The 19,737-nt window shown below is 45.7% G+C and overlaps 1 protein-coding gene across 12 annotated transcripts in view; it reads right to left on the reverse strand.

The window, feature by feature from the left end:
* COL6A3 (collagen type VI alpha 3 chain) overlaps nt 1-19,737 on the reverse strand; it is a 63,570-nt gene that overhangs the window by 22,358 nt on the left and 21,475 nt on the right. For 8 of the 12 annotated variants that reach the window (XM_052791841.1, XM_052791840.1, XM_052791838.1 and 5 more), the window contains 18 exons: nt 18,132-18,731; nt 16,250-16,816; nt 12,918-13,538; nt 11,189-11,788; nt 9,976-10,578; nt 8,970-9,572; nt 7,181-7,527; nt 6,626-6,704; nt 6,128-6,273; nt 4,646-4,738; nt 4,157-4,210; nt 3,068-3,139; nt 2,086-2,112; nt 1,924-1,968; nt 1,765-1,818; nt 1,520-1,582; nt 1,047-1,112; nt 307-360 (listed from right to left, as the gene is read on the reverse strand). In XM_052791841.1, coding sequence (XP_052647801.1) covers nt 307-360; nt 1,047-1,112; nt 1,520-1,582; nt 1,765-1,818; nt 1,924-1,968; nt 2,086-2,112; nt 3,068-3,139; nt 4,157-4,210; nt 4,646-4,738; nt 6,128-6,273; nt 6,626-6,704; nt 7,181-7,527; nt 8,970-9,572; nt 9,976-10,578; nt 11,189-11,788; nt 12,918-13,538; nt 16,250-16,816; nt 18,132-18,731 — 4,694 coding nt within the window. The remainder of the gene's footprint in view (nt 1-306; nt 361-1,046; nt 1,113-1,519; nt 1,583-1,764; nt 1,819-1,923; nt 1,969-2,085; nt 2,113-3,067; nt 3,140-4,156; nt 4,211-4,645; nt 4,739-6,127; nt 6,274-6,625; nt 6,705-7,180; nt 7,528-8,969; nt 9,573-9,975; nt 10,579-11,188; nt 11,789-12,917; nt 13,539-16,249; nt 16,817-18,131; nt 18,732-19,737) is intronic. The other 4 variants (XM_052791843.1, XM_052791839.1, XM_052791833.1 and 1 more) reach the window with 3 other exon arrangements.

Genomic DNA, 19,737 nt, shown 5'->3' on the forward strand with positions numbered 1-19,737 from the left:
TTTTTGCCTTTTAAAAACCAGCAGCCAAATGCAGATGCATACGCCAGAGTAAATCAATTGTAGCTCCACTGATCTGAGCACTGAGTTACTTGCATGGGAATAAATTAAGGATTAGACCTTTAAAGTCTATACAAGCCAGCAAACCACCAGGCATTTTCCTTTTGAGGTTTGGTGGGGGTCTTTTTGGTTTTATTTTTCAGGTTGAACTCCTGACACTTGTGAGCCAAAATACATGGGAAGGCAGGAGGGAAAAAGTTATTGTCAGTCTAATCTTGGCCCCCACTGACTGCAGGTCTGGCAGCTCACCTTCCTCCCAACTCCACCGTCTTGGCCATCCAGCCCTACCGGTCCTGATTCTCCCTAAAGCAAAAGCAAAAGTCAGGTGAGAGCCCTGAGATGAGCAGGCACTGGGAAAACAGGTTCCATTCTCAAAAAATGGGTCCTTTCGCACTCTCACACAAGTTACTTGATATTCCCACATTGGTGGAAATCCCTCTAACAACTCATGGAGAGTTTCCATCAAGTTTCTGAGCTAGCGCAAGCCGACATTCCCATTCTTTGGGAAATGCCTTCTGACAGTTTAAGATGCATTTTTATTCTGAGCTGATATGAAAAGAAATGGGTTTTGAAATTTTCCAAGGAGCATGTGGGGTTTTTTTTCCCAAAGATTTCAGGTGAATCAGGATGTTCAGATTTAGAATCATCTAAACAGTTCTCTGCTTTTGTATATGACCCGCAAGAACATATGAAGTTAATTTCCAAGTACAAAGTTGTTTTCAGTGACAATATCCCAAAAGGCATTGTAAACTAATAACTAAAAAAACAAAAGCACTTTTTACACAAAATATCTTCTAAACTGATGTCTTCCCAGAGAAAGTTTTGGTTGCAAACCAACAACATTTTCTAGTGGAAAAGTATTCCATCTAATAAGGCACGATGAGTTTAAAAAATTTGCACCTTTTTGGCAGCATCCTTTTTTCTTACTTTTTCTGTCCCATCCTATTGTAAAAACCAAAAAACAACAAAAGACAACAAAGAAACTTTACCATTGGTCCAATTTCACCCTTTTGGCCTCTGGATCCCCGTTGAGTATTATCAGCTCCTGAATCTCCCTGAAAGCAATAGAGCAATAAGAAACATCTGTGTAAGTGGGACATGAAAGTCAGACATCATAAACTGCTCTCCTATAGCTCAGAACCAACATTTCTTTTCTTTTTTCCTTTTTTGACTGAATTAGATGAAGTATTATTGGTGTTTTCAGACAGACACAGCTTTTCAACTGAGAAATAATAATACTGAAGAAGAGGAGGAAGGGGAATTTTAATATAATGAAACAGTGATTGACAGGTTGGTATCAAGAGGCATGTGTTACTCACATGTCATCTCTGAGTCCTTGCTCTGTCACTGGACCTGCCACTGACAAGCTGCATTTAATAAGCCTGAGTGCATGCTTGCCAATGACCCCCAGAACTGGTAGAAAGTGGGTGAAAAATCAAGAAGATGCCTTAGCAATATTTACCGGATCTCCACGGAGCCCACGGTCACCTCGTTCTCCTCGTTCGCCTTTAATTCCCTTATCACCCTGCAGAAAGAGACGGAGAGTTAGCGAGAACAGCCTTTGCCTGCTGAAAGCATCTCTGCTGCCGCGTACCTCTGCCCAAGTCCTCAGCCTCAAGGGGAGTGTGATGGCTTTCCACCCTCCCTTGGCTCAAATCCACCTTTTCACCATCATTTAGCCCCATCGTAAATGTGATAAAAGCCTACCCTCCTGCCAGAGTATCCCTTCCCTCCAGAGGATCCGGGCAAACCTTTGTCTCCCTAAAAAAGAAAAATACTTTAGAATATTTGCTACTTTCAAGGTGCTTCTTAGATACTTCACTGAAACATCTCATTATAAAGAGAAAAGCAATGAAAATGACTGACCTCTTCTCCATCAATGCCATCCAGACCCATTTCTCCCAGTTCACCCTGCAGAAGAGAGGCGAGGGGTAAATGCTCACTGAGGGAAAGGGGAACAAGGAGGGGGATACCAATGTGTCCATAAGTTCACGCTCATGGCCATGGCATAAGGAAATAGCTCCATACCTTCTCTCCTGGGAATCCCCGAGAACCCTAAAGAGATCAGAGAAGGGAGTTACTCCACTTTTGCCCAGTTCATCGCCATGGGATGTGGTGAGGAAGGGGGGCTGTGCTTGGTGGCAGACCCAGAGCCAGGACCAGGGCAGGACAGCCAGGGCATGCTGCACCAGGGTTTGACTGTCCCTTATTTCTCTTATACCAATTTTCTTCTTCAGCTACCTCCTCAACACTCGTGCCAAGACGAAATATGTGCATCATGGTGTTTAGCTAGGTGATCAAATAAAACAGCTTACTCCTTAGCCACAACTCTTTCTCCACTGTCTTTCTGTTCTCCCTGCACCCGTTTTTATATTAATTCAGATCCAGTCTCGGTGCCTTTGTCCAAGGCTGGACAGCTTTTTAAAGAGACTCAGTATCTCAGCTGCAACTGATGGGCTTGGTTCACGCACTCCTCTGCTCCTTGCCAGAGGACCCTATGGTCAGAGCAAATGGTAGGAAACATCCCCTTAATATCGCTGAATATTTCCCATAAATATTATACATTTCACCACCTTTTCTGGCTTGTGGCATGGCTGCTGTCCTGAACCATTTGCTCAGCGTTCCTCTTCAAAGCAGCGGCTGTGGCTCACTTCTCTCCCTCCTCCCCAACAGCAGATTTCCATCCACATGCTGTCCCAGCCCTGGGCCAAGACACGCACACACCACTTCTTGGTGTTAAGAACAAATCCATCTCTTCTTACATCTTTTCCCTAGAGCCAGACTGCAGAAAATAAATCAGCCTGGGTCACTGGGCTGCCCTTTTGCTCTTCCTAGCAATTCTAAAGCCATGACACCTGCTGAAAGCCTTGGTGCTTGGCCAGGTGGACACCACCACTTGAGTGGACTTGGCGGCTGTTGTGTGACATCCCAAAGCAGCAGGAGTTGCCCTTGGTGGACTCCCACCAGCTGGACTCTGGGTCTGCTCCACGCAGGCCCCTTCCGCACATACCTTGGTTCCTCTGTGCCCGGGGCATCCCTGGAAACCCTGCGTCCCGTTCACACCTGGTGGTCCACGCTCACCCTGTTGCATGGAGGGTAAAACGCAATGGTCAGGGTTTCCCTGCTGAGTGCCTTTCTTCAACTAACTGCATGCATCAGCAAGCACAGGAGGTGGCTTGGAAGCACAGGAGCTAACAGAGCATCAGGGTTTGAAAGGTCAATGCCCGGCCACCCCACCGTCTTCTGCCCGCAACCTTCCTCATATAGAGACCAACTGCAAGTCTTCATCACCGAGAGAGAAACATCCTTCCCAAACTCTCAGCTATGGAATAGCTTTATAAAACTTCTCCTTCAAAAATAAAATGACAAGACAAAACCCTCAGAGCTCTGCATAGTTGTCTAATCTCATCCTGACCTTAAAGCCCCAGGAAAACATTGCATCGCACGTGATATCTGACAGCAGCGTCTGGCCTCTGCCTGTGCTATTGGAAAAGTGATGAGCACCACCAGCCCCTTGGCCTCAGCTTCACCTCCCAGGCCTGATGCGTGGGGAGTTGTTTTCTCCAGGGGTGATGTGGGATTCATGAAGTAAGAGTTTGGATGAAACAGTGCTAGTCAGAAGTCATGGGACTCATGTTGTCTGCCACTGTGATGGATAGAAACACCCCTTCTTGGTCCCATTCTTGGACTAACTCAAATCTTTCAGCTGCATTTGGTATGGATAACTTTGGCATAGGCTGCAGCTTTAATGAAGCCGGGGATTTTATTGTGCTCACAGGCATTTGGAACCAGCTGCAAACATTCCCACCTGCCCTGGAGGAATAACACAGAGCTGGGTCACATCAAATAATGGGTGTTATTCCCCCCATCATGCCTTCTCCAGCTCTCAAGGAGCTTCTTACTGACCTTCTCCCAGGAGCAGCTGGGACCAGCAACTCAGGCCATCGGATGGGGGAAACACAAAGTTCTGCTTGCTCTCTCATGTAATCCATGCCCACATCCCCAGCAGAAAATATTTAGTGAAAAAGCCTCCAAACGCTTCAGTATGGTGAGGTCCCTTATTTCAGCAGTACCATGCAGAGCAGGAGCAATCACTCACCGGTCCTCCTTCATCACCAGGATAGCCTCCATAGCCAAGATCACCTGTGGTACCCTAGAAGACAACAGAGATGATCCTGCATTTCTTTCATAGTTCTGTGATCTTCCTCTAAATTGATATTAAGATTTCCCTAGATTTGCACAGAGCAGCTGCTTGGTCATCTGTGTAAACAATTTAATAAGAGAAACCATCTCCCCTTGACATTCCTAAACTGTTTCACCAGACACTTCACTCCCTCCTTCCAGCCACTCATCCCTGCCCTCTTGGTTGTTTTACAACACAGAAGCTGTGAGGAAAGGGAAGGAGAGCAGCTCTCAACTGCTGTGCATGGCCCAGGGCCAGTTTTAAAATGGGGGAGTAAGTGGAGATGACCTCCCTGTTAGCATCACCCATTACAATGCATGCAGCCTACACCTCACCAATCCATCACCACTGTGGTGGACAATGACTTTACACAGGGAGCCTTCATCCCCAGATGAAGGGACCTACCTTTGGTCCTATGGGGCCTGGCACACCTCTGTCCCCTCTCTGCCCCGAGCACTTGCATGGGACCTTGCAGCACGTCCTCTCTGCGATGTTGTCCTGCAGCAAAATGCACATGACACAATGGGAAGGTGTTAGAAACCTGGCAGAGCCCCAACACCGTTAACTCCTGCAAGCCCTCAAGTCTGTGCAATGGCTCCTGTACCAAGCATAACATCAGCCCAGCAACACTTTGGGGTCTCTGCCTCAAAACACCCACAACAGCAGGAGAAGGAGGTGTGTTTTGGCAGACCAGTTAGGTTGCATGGTTAGGAAGCAGCGGTCAACATTATCTTTTCGACATCAGAGGCAAGGGTTTAAATGGGAACTGCATGAGGCAGAATTTGTAGAGAGCATTTAGTAGGAGATCAGTCCCCAGAGCGGTGCCTGTCACCAAAAAGAGCAATTTCATCTCCAAAGAAACAAATCCAGGCTGTGGAATAGGCCATGAGAAAGTCATTGCAATAAGTAGTTCACCAGCAACCTGCAGGCTGAGAACATTTTGCAAGCACACAGCAAAAGAGGAAAAAGAAAAAAAAAAAAAGATAGATATGGATTCAGAGAAATCACAGCTTGGTTTTGCATCATCCAATAGGAAGAAAAAAGTTACTTTCTTTGCCAAGTACATTGCTGGCTGCAAACATTTCCTGCCAGCTTTGCACATTTACATTTTGAAAGGATTTTCCTAGGCAACTGAATTACTTGGGGATGGGCTGAAGACTAGCTCTTAACCCAAAACCCAAGGTTCACTCCCAAGTGGCTGCACTTTTATTTGCAAAGAAGGGCCCAGCAAGGTTACCACAGGGATCAGTGGTTAAGCCCAATCTTATTAAATCCACTGGAAAAGGAGCTTAATGCTGCTGGTAGCAAATGTGAAGTTGGGAGGAACTGGACATACCGAGGTTGATAGCAAATTAACTCAACAAACTCGAGAGGGACTACATACATGGGAGGGAAGAAAATCTATGAGGAAGAAAGAATAACTTCTTCATGTGTTAAAAGCATGTCTGAAATACAGGCAGTGTATCAAGTCAGGGAAAGAAACCTAGAAAGCAGTCCTTCTGCAAGAGATTTAGCACTGACAAGGCATGACAGTGCATTACCCGTAAGGTTAAAAAAAACAACAGCATAAATGCGGGTGGAGGGTGGGCCTTTTGGCACAGCAGCTTTTGATGGCATCTTATCCCATCCCATTCGACCTAATCCCATGTTCTGTAGCCTCAGCTGGAGTAGGGCTTCTCCAGGAGTGGTGCGAGACGAGGCAGCGCCATGATCTGCTCTTAACTTTATTTTCTGTGGCATCTGTAAAAAGAGCTGACGTGAGGTAGGGAGGGGAGAGGACCAGAGCCAAGAGAGTGTAATTCAGCCACGGTTCAGCCCCGCAGGAGATCCAGCCGTCGGCTTTCCTCTAACATTACAAGGCAGTGCTGCCTGTGCCAAGTTACTTACGAGCTGCTCTGCCAGCTCGAAATCCAAGTCCAGCAGATTAACTCTGAGCGGTCTGTTGTAGGTGAACCCACGACCAAACTCCAGCTGCATCACTTTGTCAAAATTGCTCACTCGGTCCAGCCCGACGAAGATGAGAGCATTGACACCTGAGAGGGGGAAAAGCAGAAGAGGTTGCATGATGGGGCAAGGTGCTCTGCAGAGCCTGCACACCCTCCCCTGTAAGGATGGGTCATCATCTGCCTCTTCGACTGCAAGCAGAGCTTATGCAATTGAGAACAAGCATCTTTAAGCACATTCAGTGCAAGTTACCCACATGCTTAGGTGCCAGCAGGCAGCTGAATGTGACAGGAAGGCAACGAAGAACAGCAAGTGCATGTAGAAATCATGAAATCCTTATTCATTACTATCAAATGCTGGTGGACTCATGAGAAATGGTTGTAAAATGGGCCTCATGTTAACATGGACCATAATCACTGCCTTGAAGAGTAAAAAAGTTACCTTCTGTATGCAAAGCAGACGAAGCAGCCTCCAGCTGATCTATTGAGTCATCTGCACCATCAGTAAAATGAATTATGACCTGGGAAAGAAATTTATGTCAGGACCCAGAACATTTCAGGTATGAAACACAATCACTGCAACCTGAAGGGCCTTCTTCCAAGGGATGCTTTGTCTGAGAGGAGATGGGGGAATTGCTGTGCCCTTTCCAGCCCACAAAGCTTTGAATGTCTGTGCCAGGTTTCTGTACATCACGTCATGCAAGTGTTTGTTGCACGAACAGGGAAACATCTGGAAAGCAGTAGTTTGCAACCAAGCAGTGCTCATGGATACCAGCTGCAGTGATGCTCAGCAATTGTCAGGACAGGACCTTGACAATGCAGGGAGAGTACAGGAAACAAATAGGGCTTAAGTGACCAAATTTATTATGAATACATTTATTTAATGATTTTTTTTTAATTATTTATTAATGAATTTACAGTTGCTTTACCAACTGAAATACATCAGAAGTCAGCTTTCCTGGCCAACACCATCCCAGTGGCCTTGGTTTTGACTTACTTTGGTGCTGCCGGAGGGTGCAGATCTGAATTTGTTCAGGTAGGACTTCAGTGTATCTGCTGTGAGGAAATAGGGCCCACGGGTGCGCATGCCTTGAAACTTCTCGAAGAGCTCAGGCTGGTACTCGGAGAAGTCCAGTCCCTCCACGGGTCCCCCCCGAGCCTGGGCCATGATGGCTACCCTGACGTTGGGTGCTTGGTTGCCAGTGCAGCTGATCTTCTGCATCTGCGTTATTCTGTTCAGCACGGACTCAACTCTGGACTCCAGACCTCTCTGGGAATTGAATATATTTTGGCCAGGGCCAACATCTGTGACATCGAAGCCAAGTATCACATCTAAGTCGCAATCTGAAAGGGAAATGCAGAAAGAGAGGAGGGCAATACCGTTGAGCAATAAAATTGCTTTTCAAGTAATGACTTTCCTAATTATTGTTAGTCATTAGAGAAGACACTCTCTGCTTCAAGAACTGCTGCCATGTGATACACAATTGCCTTCTACTTCCTTTCGTCATAGCAATAGTAACCTGGGAAAATCTGCATTTTATTAATTTTAATTTTTTTTTCCTGTGCAATTGTTGCGTAGCATTGTGAGGAGCTGACTAAATCAAGCCCAACAGAAATTTTCATTTTCATCAGGCAGCCAAGACTGTTGCTTTCTCTCCACTGCATGAAAACCTGTCAGTACTTGCACAGTGCGCATGCACCTTCTGCCTGTGCTTGAAACAACCGTCTTCCAGTCATGGGGATATAGAGGGAGGTGACAACCAGGTGACTGATCTCAAATCCCTGAAAGGTGTAGCTAGGATTTATATGGGATAGCTGGGAATTAGGGCAGAAAGAGGCACTGAAGTTGCTCAGCCCAAGCTAGTGATGCAATGCACAGTCTGCCTTTTGGCAGGAATATTTAGCATGGGCTTGGAGCCACCCTGCAGCCAGTGAGCTGCCCGTTGGTCTGGAGCACGTAGAAATCAAACTCTTGGATGCCTTTCATCTAGATTTAATGTCTCCTGCACCTACGCAGGCTTTCAAACAGGGAGGTGTTTGAATTTTCTTTTATATTAATCACACTGGTGCTGCACTCAGGAAGCACTCATGGTTACCACCAGCAGTGGTTTGCTTTTCCCTGCACTCAGTTTTTTATCTTGGGTGGAGCTGCTGCTCAGCTCAGGGCTCCTGTGGCTCTCCTTCAGCTTCTCCAGAGGTTCGGGAGATGCCTTTGCTCAAAAGCCAGAGTGTTGAGCTGTGGTCAGTTGTGCTGGGAGCAGGACTTGCTGTACCATAGTAAGTTAAACCAGCTGCTGGGAGTCTGGTTTGACAGCAATACCAGCTCACTTACTCAGCCCAATTCCCCTCACTTGGCTTCTGAAGTAGCCAAATCATGGGATTCCTTCTTAAAGCAATTTTACCTTAAACTACAACTGCTTGTGCCCTAGCTTTTTCTCGTAAACCTGTCACGAGATCAAGTGAGCACCCTGAATGATCAGGCAAGAGAAATTCTGATTTCCAGCACACGATGCATGCCAGGGACTGAACGGCCAAGAAGTGCCATGATGGCACCTCTGCAGTGACGGTACACCAGTTGCTCACATGCTGAAACACACAAACAGGCAGCTTTCGTACCAAAGGTTTGCAGCCTACCACCACGTTCATGGAGGAGGTCTGAGCCCATGCTGCACCTCTGGCTATAGGCAAAGCACAAAAGCAGGCTAGACAAGTCCATCAAAATGCATTCGATATTAAAAGCCACCCTCGGGAATGACCTGAGCACATTATGAAAGGATCGTGCTTACCTCTTGTAACGTCTGTCGTTCCTAGGCACAATTTCTCCTCCATAGCAGCTTCCAGCGTAACCAGGACCTGCTCGTTCAGCTCAGATAGCTCCTGGACTGTGGACACTCTGAAACCTGTAGCGCTTTCGCTGGCCAGCCTGCTGACTTCCTTCAGGTCGATGTTTCTCACACCGACCGCAAATACCTTGACGCCTTTCTGTGCAATTTCCGAGGAGGCACTCGGCCCATCATCCGTGGACTTTCCACCCGTGACGATGAAGGCGATCTGGGGCACCCTCTGGTCGATTCGGCTGCCAGCCTCTTTCACAAAGTGTTTTGCCTGGAGGTGCTTTATAGCTGCGCCAGTGTTTGCCACTCGGCCGCCTTGGTAGATGACTTTGTTGATGGCATCTAAAATCTGAGGTTTGGTGGAGTAGTCCTTGAGGAAAAACTCGTCGGTGACATCTGAGTTGTACTGGGCCAGTCCTACCTGGATAGAGTCGCCATCCCTATAAATGGCGTCCACCAGAGAGTAGACAAACTGGATAACTTCCTGGAAGTTATCTCTCCCCAGATTGATGGAGCCATCCAGCAAAAACACAATGTCAGCCTGCTTTTTACCTCCTGAAAAGATCACAAAGAAAACACAGTTATTAATAATTTACGGCATCTATAATATTTAAGATGCTTAGTGCTTTGTGAAGTAGCGTTGTGTTTCTCTCCCGTTTCTACCTTTTTAGTTTCATCGGTCTTTGGCATGATTTTACGTCTGTACAAGAAGAAAGGTTTTATACAACACTTATAACACTTCATGCATTACTTGTTTTTGTGATAGACACCCTCATCTCATTTCAAATTTAATTCTGCTCTTTCCTATGCTCAACAAAATCTTCAAAGTGTTCTTTAAATCAATGCAGCTAAAGGGTTGAGAATCGAAAGGTGTTATTATGGAACCGTATTTACATTACGCAAATTCTATCTGTGCTCTGTCCAGAAAAGTCTACAGGATGAATAGCAGCAGTCTTACCAGGTCCTAAATATCCAGGGGTTTCTGTTGTAGGTATCGGAAGCTCTTCAAGAATACTCTGCACCTTCTTTTCTAAAGTTGGGAGTCCCGTGAAGTCCTGTACCACAAGCACACGCTCAGGATCATTGGTAATGATCTGCAGCTGGTCCCTGTCCACATTCCTGGCTCCAACACCCAGAGGTTTAATGTTTGTTGAAACAATCACATTAGCAGGCCTGTTCACGTCATCCTGGGACCGGTCTCCAAGGATGACAATTAGGTGCTGAGGCACTCCATCTTCTATCCTGCTCCCTGCAGACTTGATGAAGTAGTTCTTCACCACGTAGTCGAGGGCTTTGCCAGCATTCACAGGGGACCCCCCTCTAAGCCTCAAGCGGCGGATGGCTTGCAGGACGGCATTTTTGGACTTGTGGGTCTTCAAGTAGAACTCAGGGAAGACATTATTGCTGAACTGCACCACACCGATTCGCACTTTGTTTGGCCCAACTTCCAGCTGCTGAACAATTCTGCTGATGAAATCCCGAATGTGAGCAAGCCCATCAGGCCTAACGCTGTCAGAGCTGTCAATGAGGAAGACTATGTCCTTTTCATCACCAGAAATATCTGCAGGGAAGCAAGAAGAGAGGAAATTATTCGTGTGCCAAGTCTTTGCTTAAGCTTTTCTGGAGGATTTCTGTGTTATCTGCTCTCGTGTGATGTAAAACTGCACAGCATATTTTAGCCAACTTTAGGCATGGTGTTTCAGGGAGCCTCTCCAAAAGGGCTTGTGTGCAAGCATGCATGTGTGTGTTAACAGTCTGCCTAATATTCAAAGCATGCATTACTCAGAGCCTTATCTGTTTCATTCATTAACACTCTCCTCTGGATTTGTCAGTTTCCAACTTCATTTTGCCCCAGATTTAAGTCTCTCTCCTATAGAGCTGCTAAATGGGAATAGGCAATTGTACACATTGAGGTATTTGACTTGAAAATCAAAATAGGTAATGTATTTAGGTACTTGACTTGAAAATTGTAAGTTATAATGTATTTAGGTACTTGGGCAGAATTTCCACATATCTAAAAGTTTCCTTCTAAAACTGTACATGTGCTATACCTTTGCTTTTAACTGAGGAAAACCTTGGTTTATAGAGAAGGGATGGAAAGGTATTTACACATTTGGGCAACATTTACTTGAATAGCAACCCAGAGGCAGCCAGTGTTGACAGAGCCTTACCTTCGCGGATTTGCACATCTCCCAGCAGCCGTCTGATTTGGTCCCCAGTCAGGGTTTCAATAGGAGTCAGCAGCTTCTGCTCGAGGCTGGGAAGTTCCTGGAAACTGGAGACTTGGAATACATAATCAGGACTAAGGGAAATCTGTACCATCTCCTCAGGATCCACGTTCTTCGCTACTACCATGGGTGCCACGCCCACTTGTTTGACTTGGAGCGATGGGTGCTCTAAGTCATCGTCGGACTTGCGGGAGGAGAGGATGATCAAAAACTGAGGGATTCCCTCCTCTATGCGGCTCCCGGAGGGCCGAGTGAAGATGGTCTTTGCCACAAACTCTAGGGCCTCCCCTACGTTCACCTGCTGGCCACCCTGTGGCCGCAGCTGCCTCACCGCACTCTGCACCTCGTCCTTGGTGGAGTGGGCATTGAGCAAGAACTCCACGTGGGGATGCTCACTGAACTGGACCACGGAAATCCTGGTGGTGTCAAAGCCCACATCCAAGTTGTTCACTATCCTCTCAATGAGATCACGGATCAGGTAGAACTCCTGGGCGGCATAGCGGGAGCCGTCAACCATGAACACAACATCCCTCTTCACACCCGCTGCAGGAAAGAAGGCAGCAGTCAGAAGATGCATCAGGCATTGCTTATGAAGAGCAGCTAAGCTCATCATCTACATCACTGGCCCATGCCTTTGGCCATGGGGAGGATGCTTATTGTTCCGCTGCCTGTGATATCTCCTGGGAGCCACAGCAGGCAGCTCTGGGTTCAACCCAGAGGCAGGACCAGTGTGCTAGGCACATTCCCAAGCAGTGCAAGAACAACAACTTCCAGAGCAAAGGGAGCAAGAGGGAGCAGGGGAAACCTGCAACAATCATTCCTTGTGGGATCTCCACCCAAGGAAACATAGCCTGGTGATGGCCCTTACTCAGGGCAGGTTGCCAGGCAGCATGGGGTTGTTTTACACTCAGTACACTTTGTCCTCTAGGAAAGCTTCTATCCTATTGTTCTCTCAGCTTCTGCCTTTCCAGGATGACTTTTTGCTTCCTAATAAAATGTTTTCTGCAGTGGTAGTTCAGCTCAGAGCCTGAATTATCACTGAATATCACACTGGCAAATGGGGATGGAGGAAAGCAGTCTGGCTCTGAAGGGAAGGAATAGATAGAGTAGGATGGTGGACTTCAGAGGGACTGATCTGGGGTGGGTACCCTTCATCCCAGGCATACGCTGGCTGGATTTCATTCCAAGCAAGACCAAAAATGGAAGATCTGCTCCTTTTCCTGATGCCTGCTTCCAGTTTCCCTTCCACCAGTGAATGAGTGTGGCAAATGTAAGACACATCAGCAGGTCTTACATTTAGCAGAAAGCTGACCTTGATTTATAGTGGTGTGAAGGTGTCCCTGCAGCATCTAAATGATGCAATTTCCATTCCAGGAGGAATAGCATGGACTTAAAATCCATCAACTTAAAATAACATTAAGGTCATAGCATTCACTTTGTGGGTCTTCCATGTGAATACAACATGGACCACCTTGGGGGACTGGGCTTAAAGGTGGCTCAGCTTGATTACATAGCTCCTACCAACCCTAAGTACATCAACAGTAAGACCAAGATGGACTTGGAGTCTTAGCTGTGACCATCTTTGCTTTTCTCAGTTTGTGTTGCAACCATGATGTTACTAAACATCATTTTTTGCCGCTGGCTGTCGGTGCACACACAAACATCTCCTCACCTGGGCTGGGTGATGTAAAAACCAGATCAGGGGCAAGTGACTCTATCTCTTTCTTGGTCAGCCGGATGACTCTGTTCGAGACGACCTGTTGCACCGTATCCAGCTGGCTGAAGTCAGGCACAGATATAGCAAAATCTGGGAGGAAAGAAATCGTCTGCAGCTCTGTGAGGTCGGCATTTCCAATCCCGATGCCAAAGGGCACCGTGCCACTTGTCTTCAGGACCACCGAGGGCCTCCTCACATCGTCCTGGGACCTGTCAGCGGTCAGCAGAATCAGGAACTGCGGGACACCCTCCGCTATCCTGCTGCCACTCGACACCGTGAACACATTCCTGATGAGATAGTCAAGGGCTGCTCCAGTGTTCAGAGGAGATCCTCCCATAACCTTCAGCTCCTGGATGGCGCTGATGAGATCTGCTTTGTCTTCGTGGGTGTCGAGTAAGAATTCTGGTTGTATGACATTGCTGTATTGTGCAACGGCGACACGGACCTTGTCACGACCAATATCCAGGCTTTCAACAACTCTTTGGACAAATGTCTTCAGTAGAGGGAAACCTCTTCTGACACCATCCGAGCCATCGATTAGAAACACCACATCCTTCTTCTCACCTCTCTCAACTACTGTTTGAGACAAGTAAGGGAAGGGGGGAATAAGTGAGATTCTCTTTTGCAGTGATTCTTATTCTCCACATAAATTGAACCGAAGGAGTACAAAAGCTCGGGGAGGGGGAAGCGAGGTGTCAGGATGGATGGTTCGGTTCCTTTGCCATCGGATGCAATCCCTGGTGAAGAGGCAGATGGGTGGAAGTCGGTGGAAACCGCAGTGCAACGCATGCCATGCCTTACCCACCGAGTCATAGAATCATAGACCCATAGGAAATAGGGTGCCAAGGGACACTGGGTGCCATCTCCTACCTAAGGCTGGCAGAAGCCACCTGCTCCCAAGGGGGCTGGGAATCTGGCACATGGCTTTGCAATACGCAACAGGAGTCTGGGGCATCATGGAACTTTTGCTCCCAGAGAAAACTGAATTTCTAAATGAAATGGCATACTGCAGAGAAGGCGCTCGCAAGGAGTCGGTGAAGAGAAGGAGAGAAAAGATTTTCTGAGGTATCACTGAACTTAGAAATAAATAATCCTGCACATGCTCAGACAAAATAAGAATTTTTCTGGAAAGGACATCCAACTGAAAATGCTGAAATGCTTTTCTAAAATTCTAGACACTGATTTTTTTTTTTTTTTACTAACTTCAAGCACAAAAAAATGCTAATTGTGACTAAATGTTCTTTTTTTAAAAAAAAACAAGACTGTGAAATGTCAAAGATCAGAGAACCGTTGACGTGTTCTGCTATAGGCTAACAGAATTGCAAAGCTTTGGCTCAGCCAAGCAGAAAACATCACTGCCTCTCAAACACAGCAACTGATGGATGACATCCCCAGAAGTGCTGTTGGCTTGTTTATAGCAGGGTCAAGTAGGACAAGCAGGAGCATGATCCGTCCCTGTGAAGAAAATCTTAAATATTTGCTTATGGATGCTAGACATATAAAGAGTTAACAAGGGCAGCTGAAGTCTTAATGCAGACTTCAGATCAAGTTTATTATTTAAGAGGAATGTTGGAAACTTGGTGGGTTAATGCATAGGACTGGAATATTAATATACTTATGTTGAGCAATACAGGTAGCAAGAAGGAGCAGACATTGCCTGGTGTATCCCAGTTTCATACACTTCCTCTAAAGTTTAGGAGCAGGGGAAGAGAGTCCTATCAAAAGTGTCTGGGTAGCAGATAAAGAAGAAAAAAATATGGGTACTCTTACGAGGTGGCTCTCTTTTAGCCAAGAATACTAGGAAAAGTAGGTAGATGCACTATTTGTGAGCAATTAGCACAATTATTCACAGCACTTGGTGGTCAAAGGGATTCCAAATGATCTTGACAAGACAGAAATGGTGTGAAAAGTGAGGATACAATTCAAGATCACTAGTTGCACTCGTCTATGTTGAGGCAGAAATTGCACAAACACGGGAAGGGCGATGACTCCACATGGAAAGAATGGGGTAAGAGATGACCAGGGGTCACCGTTGTTGTTACACTCTGGTCATTTGGAGCAGGCTGACGTTGGAGGGACAAGAGTGAAAAGCTAGAAAAATCTACAAGACCTACAAGGAAAGATCGAATGAGCTAGGTACACAGCTGGTGACATGAAGGCCGAGAAAAGACATACATGGCAAGCTTAAAGTAAAAGAAAGGCTGTCACACAAAACACACAAATGAGCTGACATCTGTATCCTCTTGAGTTGAAGGAGATGTAAAAAGGCTTAAACTATGACTAGAAAAGCTGAGGTTTGACACTAAGGAAAAGTATCTACTGACAGAGATAAAAGCAATTGAGCAGATTGATTATGGAGGCTGGGAAATCTCCTCCATCAGAGGGTTTTCAGAACAGATTAGACCAATGTCAGCTGGTTCTGGACAAGAAGATCCCATTGGGGACAAGGGTATGTAGCAGATGGCACCCTGAGATCCCTTCCATCCCTACTTCTTTTTTATGTTTCTATGATTCTAAGTCCATCTGCCCAGAACTTTTACGGAGAGATGATGTAGATGTTATTACACTTTTCCTTGTCCCCACCTGCTGTTGGGAGACAGGTTAATTCTCAAATTAGGGCTGCCTCAGGAAATCACACAGCTGGACATGCATAATTCCCAGTACTGCAGTGTGAATTTATAATTGTGGCCGTGTGATTCTTTTTACGATTTTTTTTTTATTCTTCAAATTAATCCATACTCATCTGCTGAGCTTGTAACGGTAACTGAGTAAAGAGCATCTAATTTATTGGTGTGTAGGTACAAAATGTAGAAACTGCTGTCATATCCTGTAAGAAATAACAGAGCAAGAGTGAATCCAGTGTGCTGCAGTGCTCCTTACTCCCTACCACTCCTCCAGAAAAGGGAGGATGGAAAGAGAAATTGAGACAAGCCTTTATTTGCTTCTTCTAGCCCTTGCCCAGTATTGCACATCAATTTATACAAGATCTCTGGGGCAACGACTTTCCTTTATTTCAGGTTTATACCATGTTTTACACACTGGTAACAGCACCTACTGCAACTCTTGCAGCCGAACAAAAGGCTTTTTCCTTACTCATCTTTAGAATTCAGTTTGGACCTTAATGCTCTGCTGGATCAGGGTCTGACCAGAAGAAAATCCAAGTACAATAGCAGTTTCTACATAATTGTTTTAAACATCACCAGACACAATTGCACCAGTTACCAAATTGAAGGGGGGCATGTAAGTGATGTCTTTCAGCCTCTTGGAAACCCTGGGGGTCCCTGTACCTGTTGGCTGAAGCTGAATAGTTTTCAACAGGTTGACTATGTTTGGCTGAAGCTCTGAAATCCGAGGGAGGGAGTCAACATTCAGAATGAATTGTGGGGCATAAACGATCCTTTCCAGCTCTACGGGGTCAGCATTTTTGGCTTTGATAGCAAAGGTCACAACTCCAGCTTGCTTCAGAGCATCTGATGGTTGCTCCACTTCATCAGTTGATCTCCCAGCAGCAAGGAGGACCAAAAACTGAGGAACCCCTTCTTCAATCCTGCTTCCAGCTTCCTTCACAAACAGCCTCCTTATAGCTTCATCTAGCGCAGCTCCAATGTTCAGTTGCTTCCCAGTTTTTATCTTCATCCTTTTCACTTTGAGAAGCATGTCTTGCTTAGACGGGAGTTCAGCAAAGTCAAATTCAACTTGGATGGTGTCACTGAATTGAGCTACAGCTACTCGTGTGGCATCGGGACCCACGTTCAGGTCAGAAATGACTTTGTGTACAAAGTCCCGGACGGCAGGAAAGCTACCCAAGAGGTTGGCTGAGCCATCAATCAGGAATAAAATATCTTTCTTGCTTTCTAGAATAAATTCACAAATGAAAAGAGGGGAAAAAAAAGATATGAAGGCATTTTTCTTCTTAAATGTCATCCTAGAAACTTCTCTGCAAATTAGCTGGGTTTCAATATGCAAAGCAAGTGATTTTCATTTACCAAAGTGTTCAAAAGCTACAGGACTAAACAGTACCTTAGACTTATTTATCTGAGGAAGAAGGGAAAGCAAGGACACCTCTATCCTAAGACTCAATAAATTCAGGCACCAGATAGTCATATCATATATTGTATCACATCATATCAGTCATATCATAAATTGGCTGTTTCAGATTAGGCCAGTGATGTTTATGGTCTAGCAGTGTGCTGATAATACAGACATGAAGTACAACAGCAGTGGAGGGTCGGGGTGTTTTTTCTATTTAAAGGCTCAGTAGATAACAAATATGCATTAGTTCATACAAATATACACACACAAAGCATTTTCTGTATTCTCTTAAAGTACCTCTCCCATTTCCATCACAAGGAGCATCTAAATACATAGGTAAGTTATGACTTTGGAGGAGAAAAAAACCTTTTACCTGTTTCTATTTGATGCCCTTTTAATCTCATTGAATACCCAAGGCAAAACCAAACATCTCATATCTGTGTCTTAACATCTTTCATATTAATCTTAATGGTCTCCTTTCCATACTAAACAATCCTGGTTGTTCTTATGTCTTCATATACACATAGCCACAATAAGGGAATTAGTGAGCAAATACCTGTTTAAAAAGGGTTAAACTTGCCAACAGCTTTCGGGTTTAATGTTGGAGGATAACTTTGAATATCTGCAGTCAAATTCAGCCTCTGTGACAGCATGACAACAGCACTTTGACAAAGTGCCTTTGGAGAAGGATTCGGCCATCTGTACCTGACTAGACCTCTGCTCCTCTGTGCTCTTTGGCACAATCTTAACCTTTCCACACCACAGCTTGTGGTCAAAAGTGCATGCTCCCATTGCCTGAGCTAGTGCAGACAATGCATTTACAGGCTGTGACATTATTATGGCAACAGAAAAGGAACACCTGAGTAAGCAACTGGTGGGCATAGACTCACTCGGATCCTCCTTCGGTCCTGACGTGCCAAAAGACTTAAAATTGTACTGTCTTCAAAGTGTGCTAGCAATGACTTGAACAATATTAAGAGCTGTCAGTGTCAAGCCACGTATTGATGGTTAAGCACAGCCCTAACCGCTTTGATGACTCAGGGCCTTGGACAGATGTGAAGGTGTACATTGGGAACAAACAGTCAAGAAAAACAAGATTAACTTAATGCAGTCAACATGAAGGAAGGTAGGTATTACCTGTTGGGGCGAGTGGAACCTCTTCCACACCTCCACTAACATATGTTGTTATAGGCTTATTTAACTCCTGGGGTAAAGCTGCCAGAGCACTGAAATCATCCATAAAATATACCATTCTTGGATTAAAGGCAATCTGTTCAAGTTCTGCCTTATCCGCACTCCTAACTCCAACAGCAAAAGTCAGCACTCCAGCCCGAGCTAATTCATTGGAAACGTGCAAGAAGGGATCGGCAGACCTCCCTGCCATCACCAGGACTAGGACCTGCGGCACTTGTTCATTTATTCTGCTCCCACCAGCTTCCGTGAAGTGATTTGAAAGCACAAAGTTCAGTGCAGAGCCAGTGTTCAGCACTGACCCCCCCTTGGGCCTCAGCTGCCCCATACGTTGAATAATGTCTGATTTGGTTTGGTACGAATATAGAAAGAACTCGGTTTTAGGAGTGTCGCTAAATTGCACTAAGCCAACTCGGATTTTGTCACTGCCGACATCAAGGTAGTTAACTAGGGTGGCAACAAAGTCACGCACAAAGGGGAAGTTGGCATTTCCGACGTTGAGTGATCCATCCAAAAGAAAGATGATATCCCTTTTGGTTACTTGAACTGCAGTAGAGCACAGAAAATAACATGAGACATCACAGAAAACAAAAATAGAATTTTTTTTCATGTGTGCATACAGCATACGCTGTACACGCATGTAAACCTTGTTAGGAGGAAGTGAGGAGAAAAAGACAAGAGAAAGAGTGTGATCAGCACAGAATTAACAAGGACCTTGCTGGAAATGACTAAATTAGGCAGGGGAGGTTTCTGACTTGTATTGAAAAGTCTTTTAAATGTCAGGTTTATCAATGGGGCTCACTCTCTGTCGTGGCAGATGTTTTCAATGGCTGCTAATGCCAGAGTTGCATGCTGTGGGCCAGACCCTGAGCCAGCAAAAGGCAGCTTCACTGAGTTTGGTGGAGCAACACTGAATTATGCCTACAGCCATCTTACTTATCCGCAAGTCACCATGCATTTACTTGGGGCTTTCCAAAAAAGCTTTAGGGAACTTTTTTGCTTTCTGGCATCTGAAGTGTGCTTTGACACCCAGCACTATCGCCCCCTTATTAAGCAATCCCCTGTTCCACAGGGATGCTCCCATGCATCCCTAGATGTAGAGAACCATGTCCTGTCCTGCAGTGACTTCCCTGGTCATGCTGTGCAGCCAGCAGTGGCTGGCCCGCGGCACAGACTTAGGCTCCACATGCATGGGAAAACGCTTCTGCCAAGTAACCAATTTGGTTGGTATTTTGAATGGGTATTAAAAATAGCTTTTACTATTAGGCTTAGAAAAGCTGGTCCAGACAAGACTGCAATGGCTGCCTGAGACACCTGCCTTTTTGGCATCTGCATTTGATGCAGCAAACTGCATTTTGATGTCTGCAGTTGTAGCCATCCATTTTGTGGGCTGTTGAAGAGGCAGGAATTTCCCACTTTTGGCAGTAACCAGCCAGTTCTCAGCTCCTTTTTCAAGGTTAAATCCTTCCTGGGCTGTCTCCCAGCATCTGAGCCCCAAGACACAGATCTGCAGTGTCACCCCAAAGACACCACAGGATCATGCCCCTGTGTT

The sequence above is a fragment of the Harpia harpyja genome, chromosome 7 (assembly GCF_026419915.1).
Source record: "Harpia harpyja isolate bHarHar1 chromosome 7, bHarHar1 primary haplotype, whole genome shotgun sequence".
NCBI classification, from domain to species: Eukaryota; Metazoa; Chordata; class Aves; order Accipitriformes; family Accipitridae; genus Harpia; species Harpia harpyja.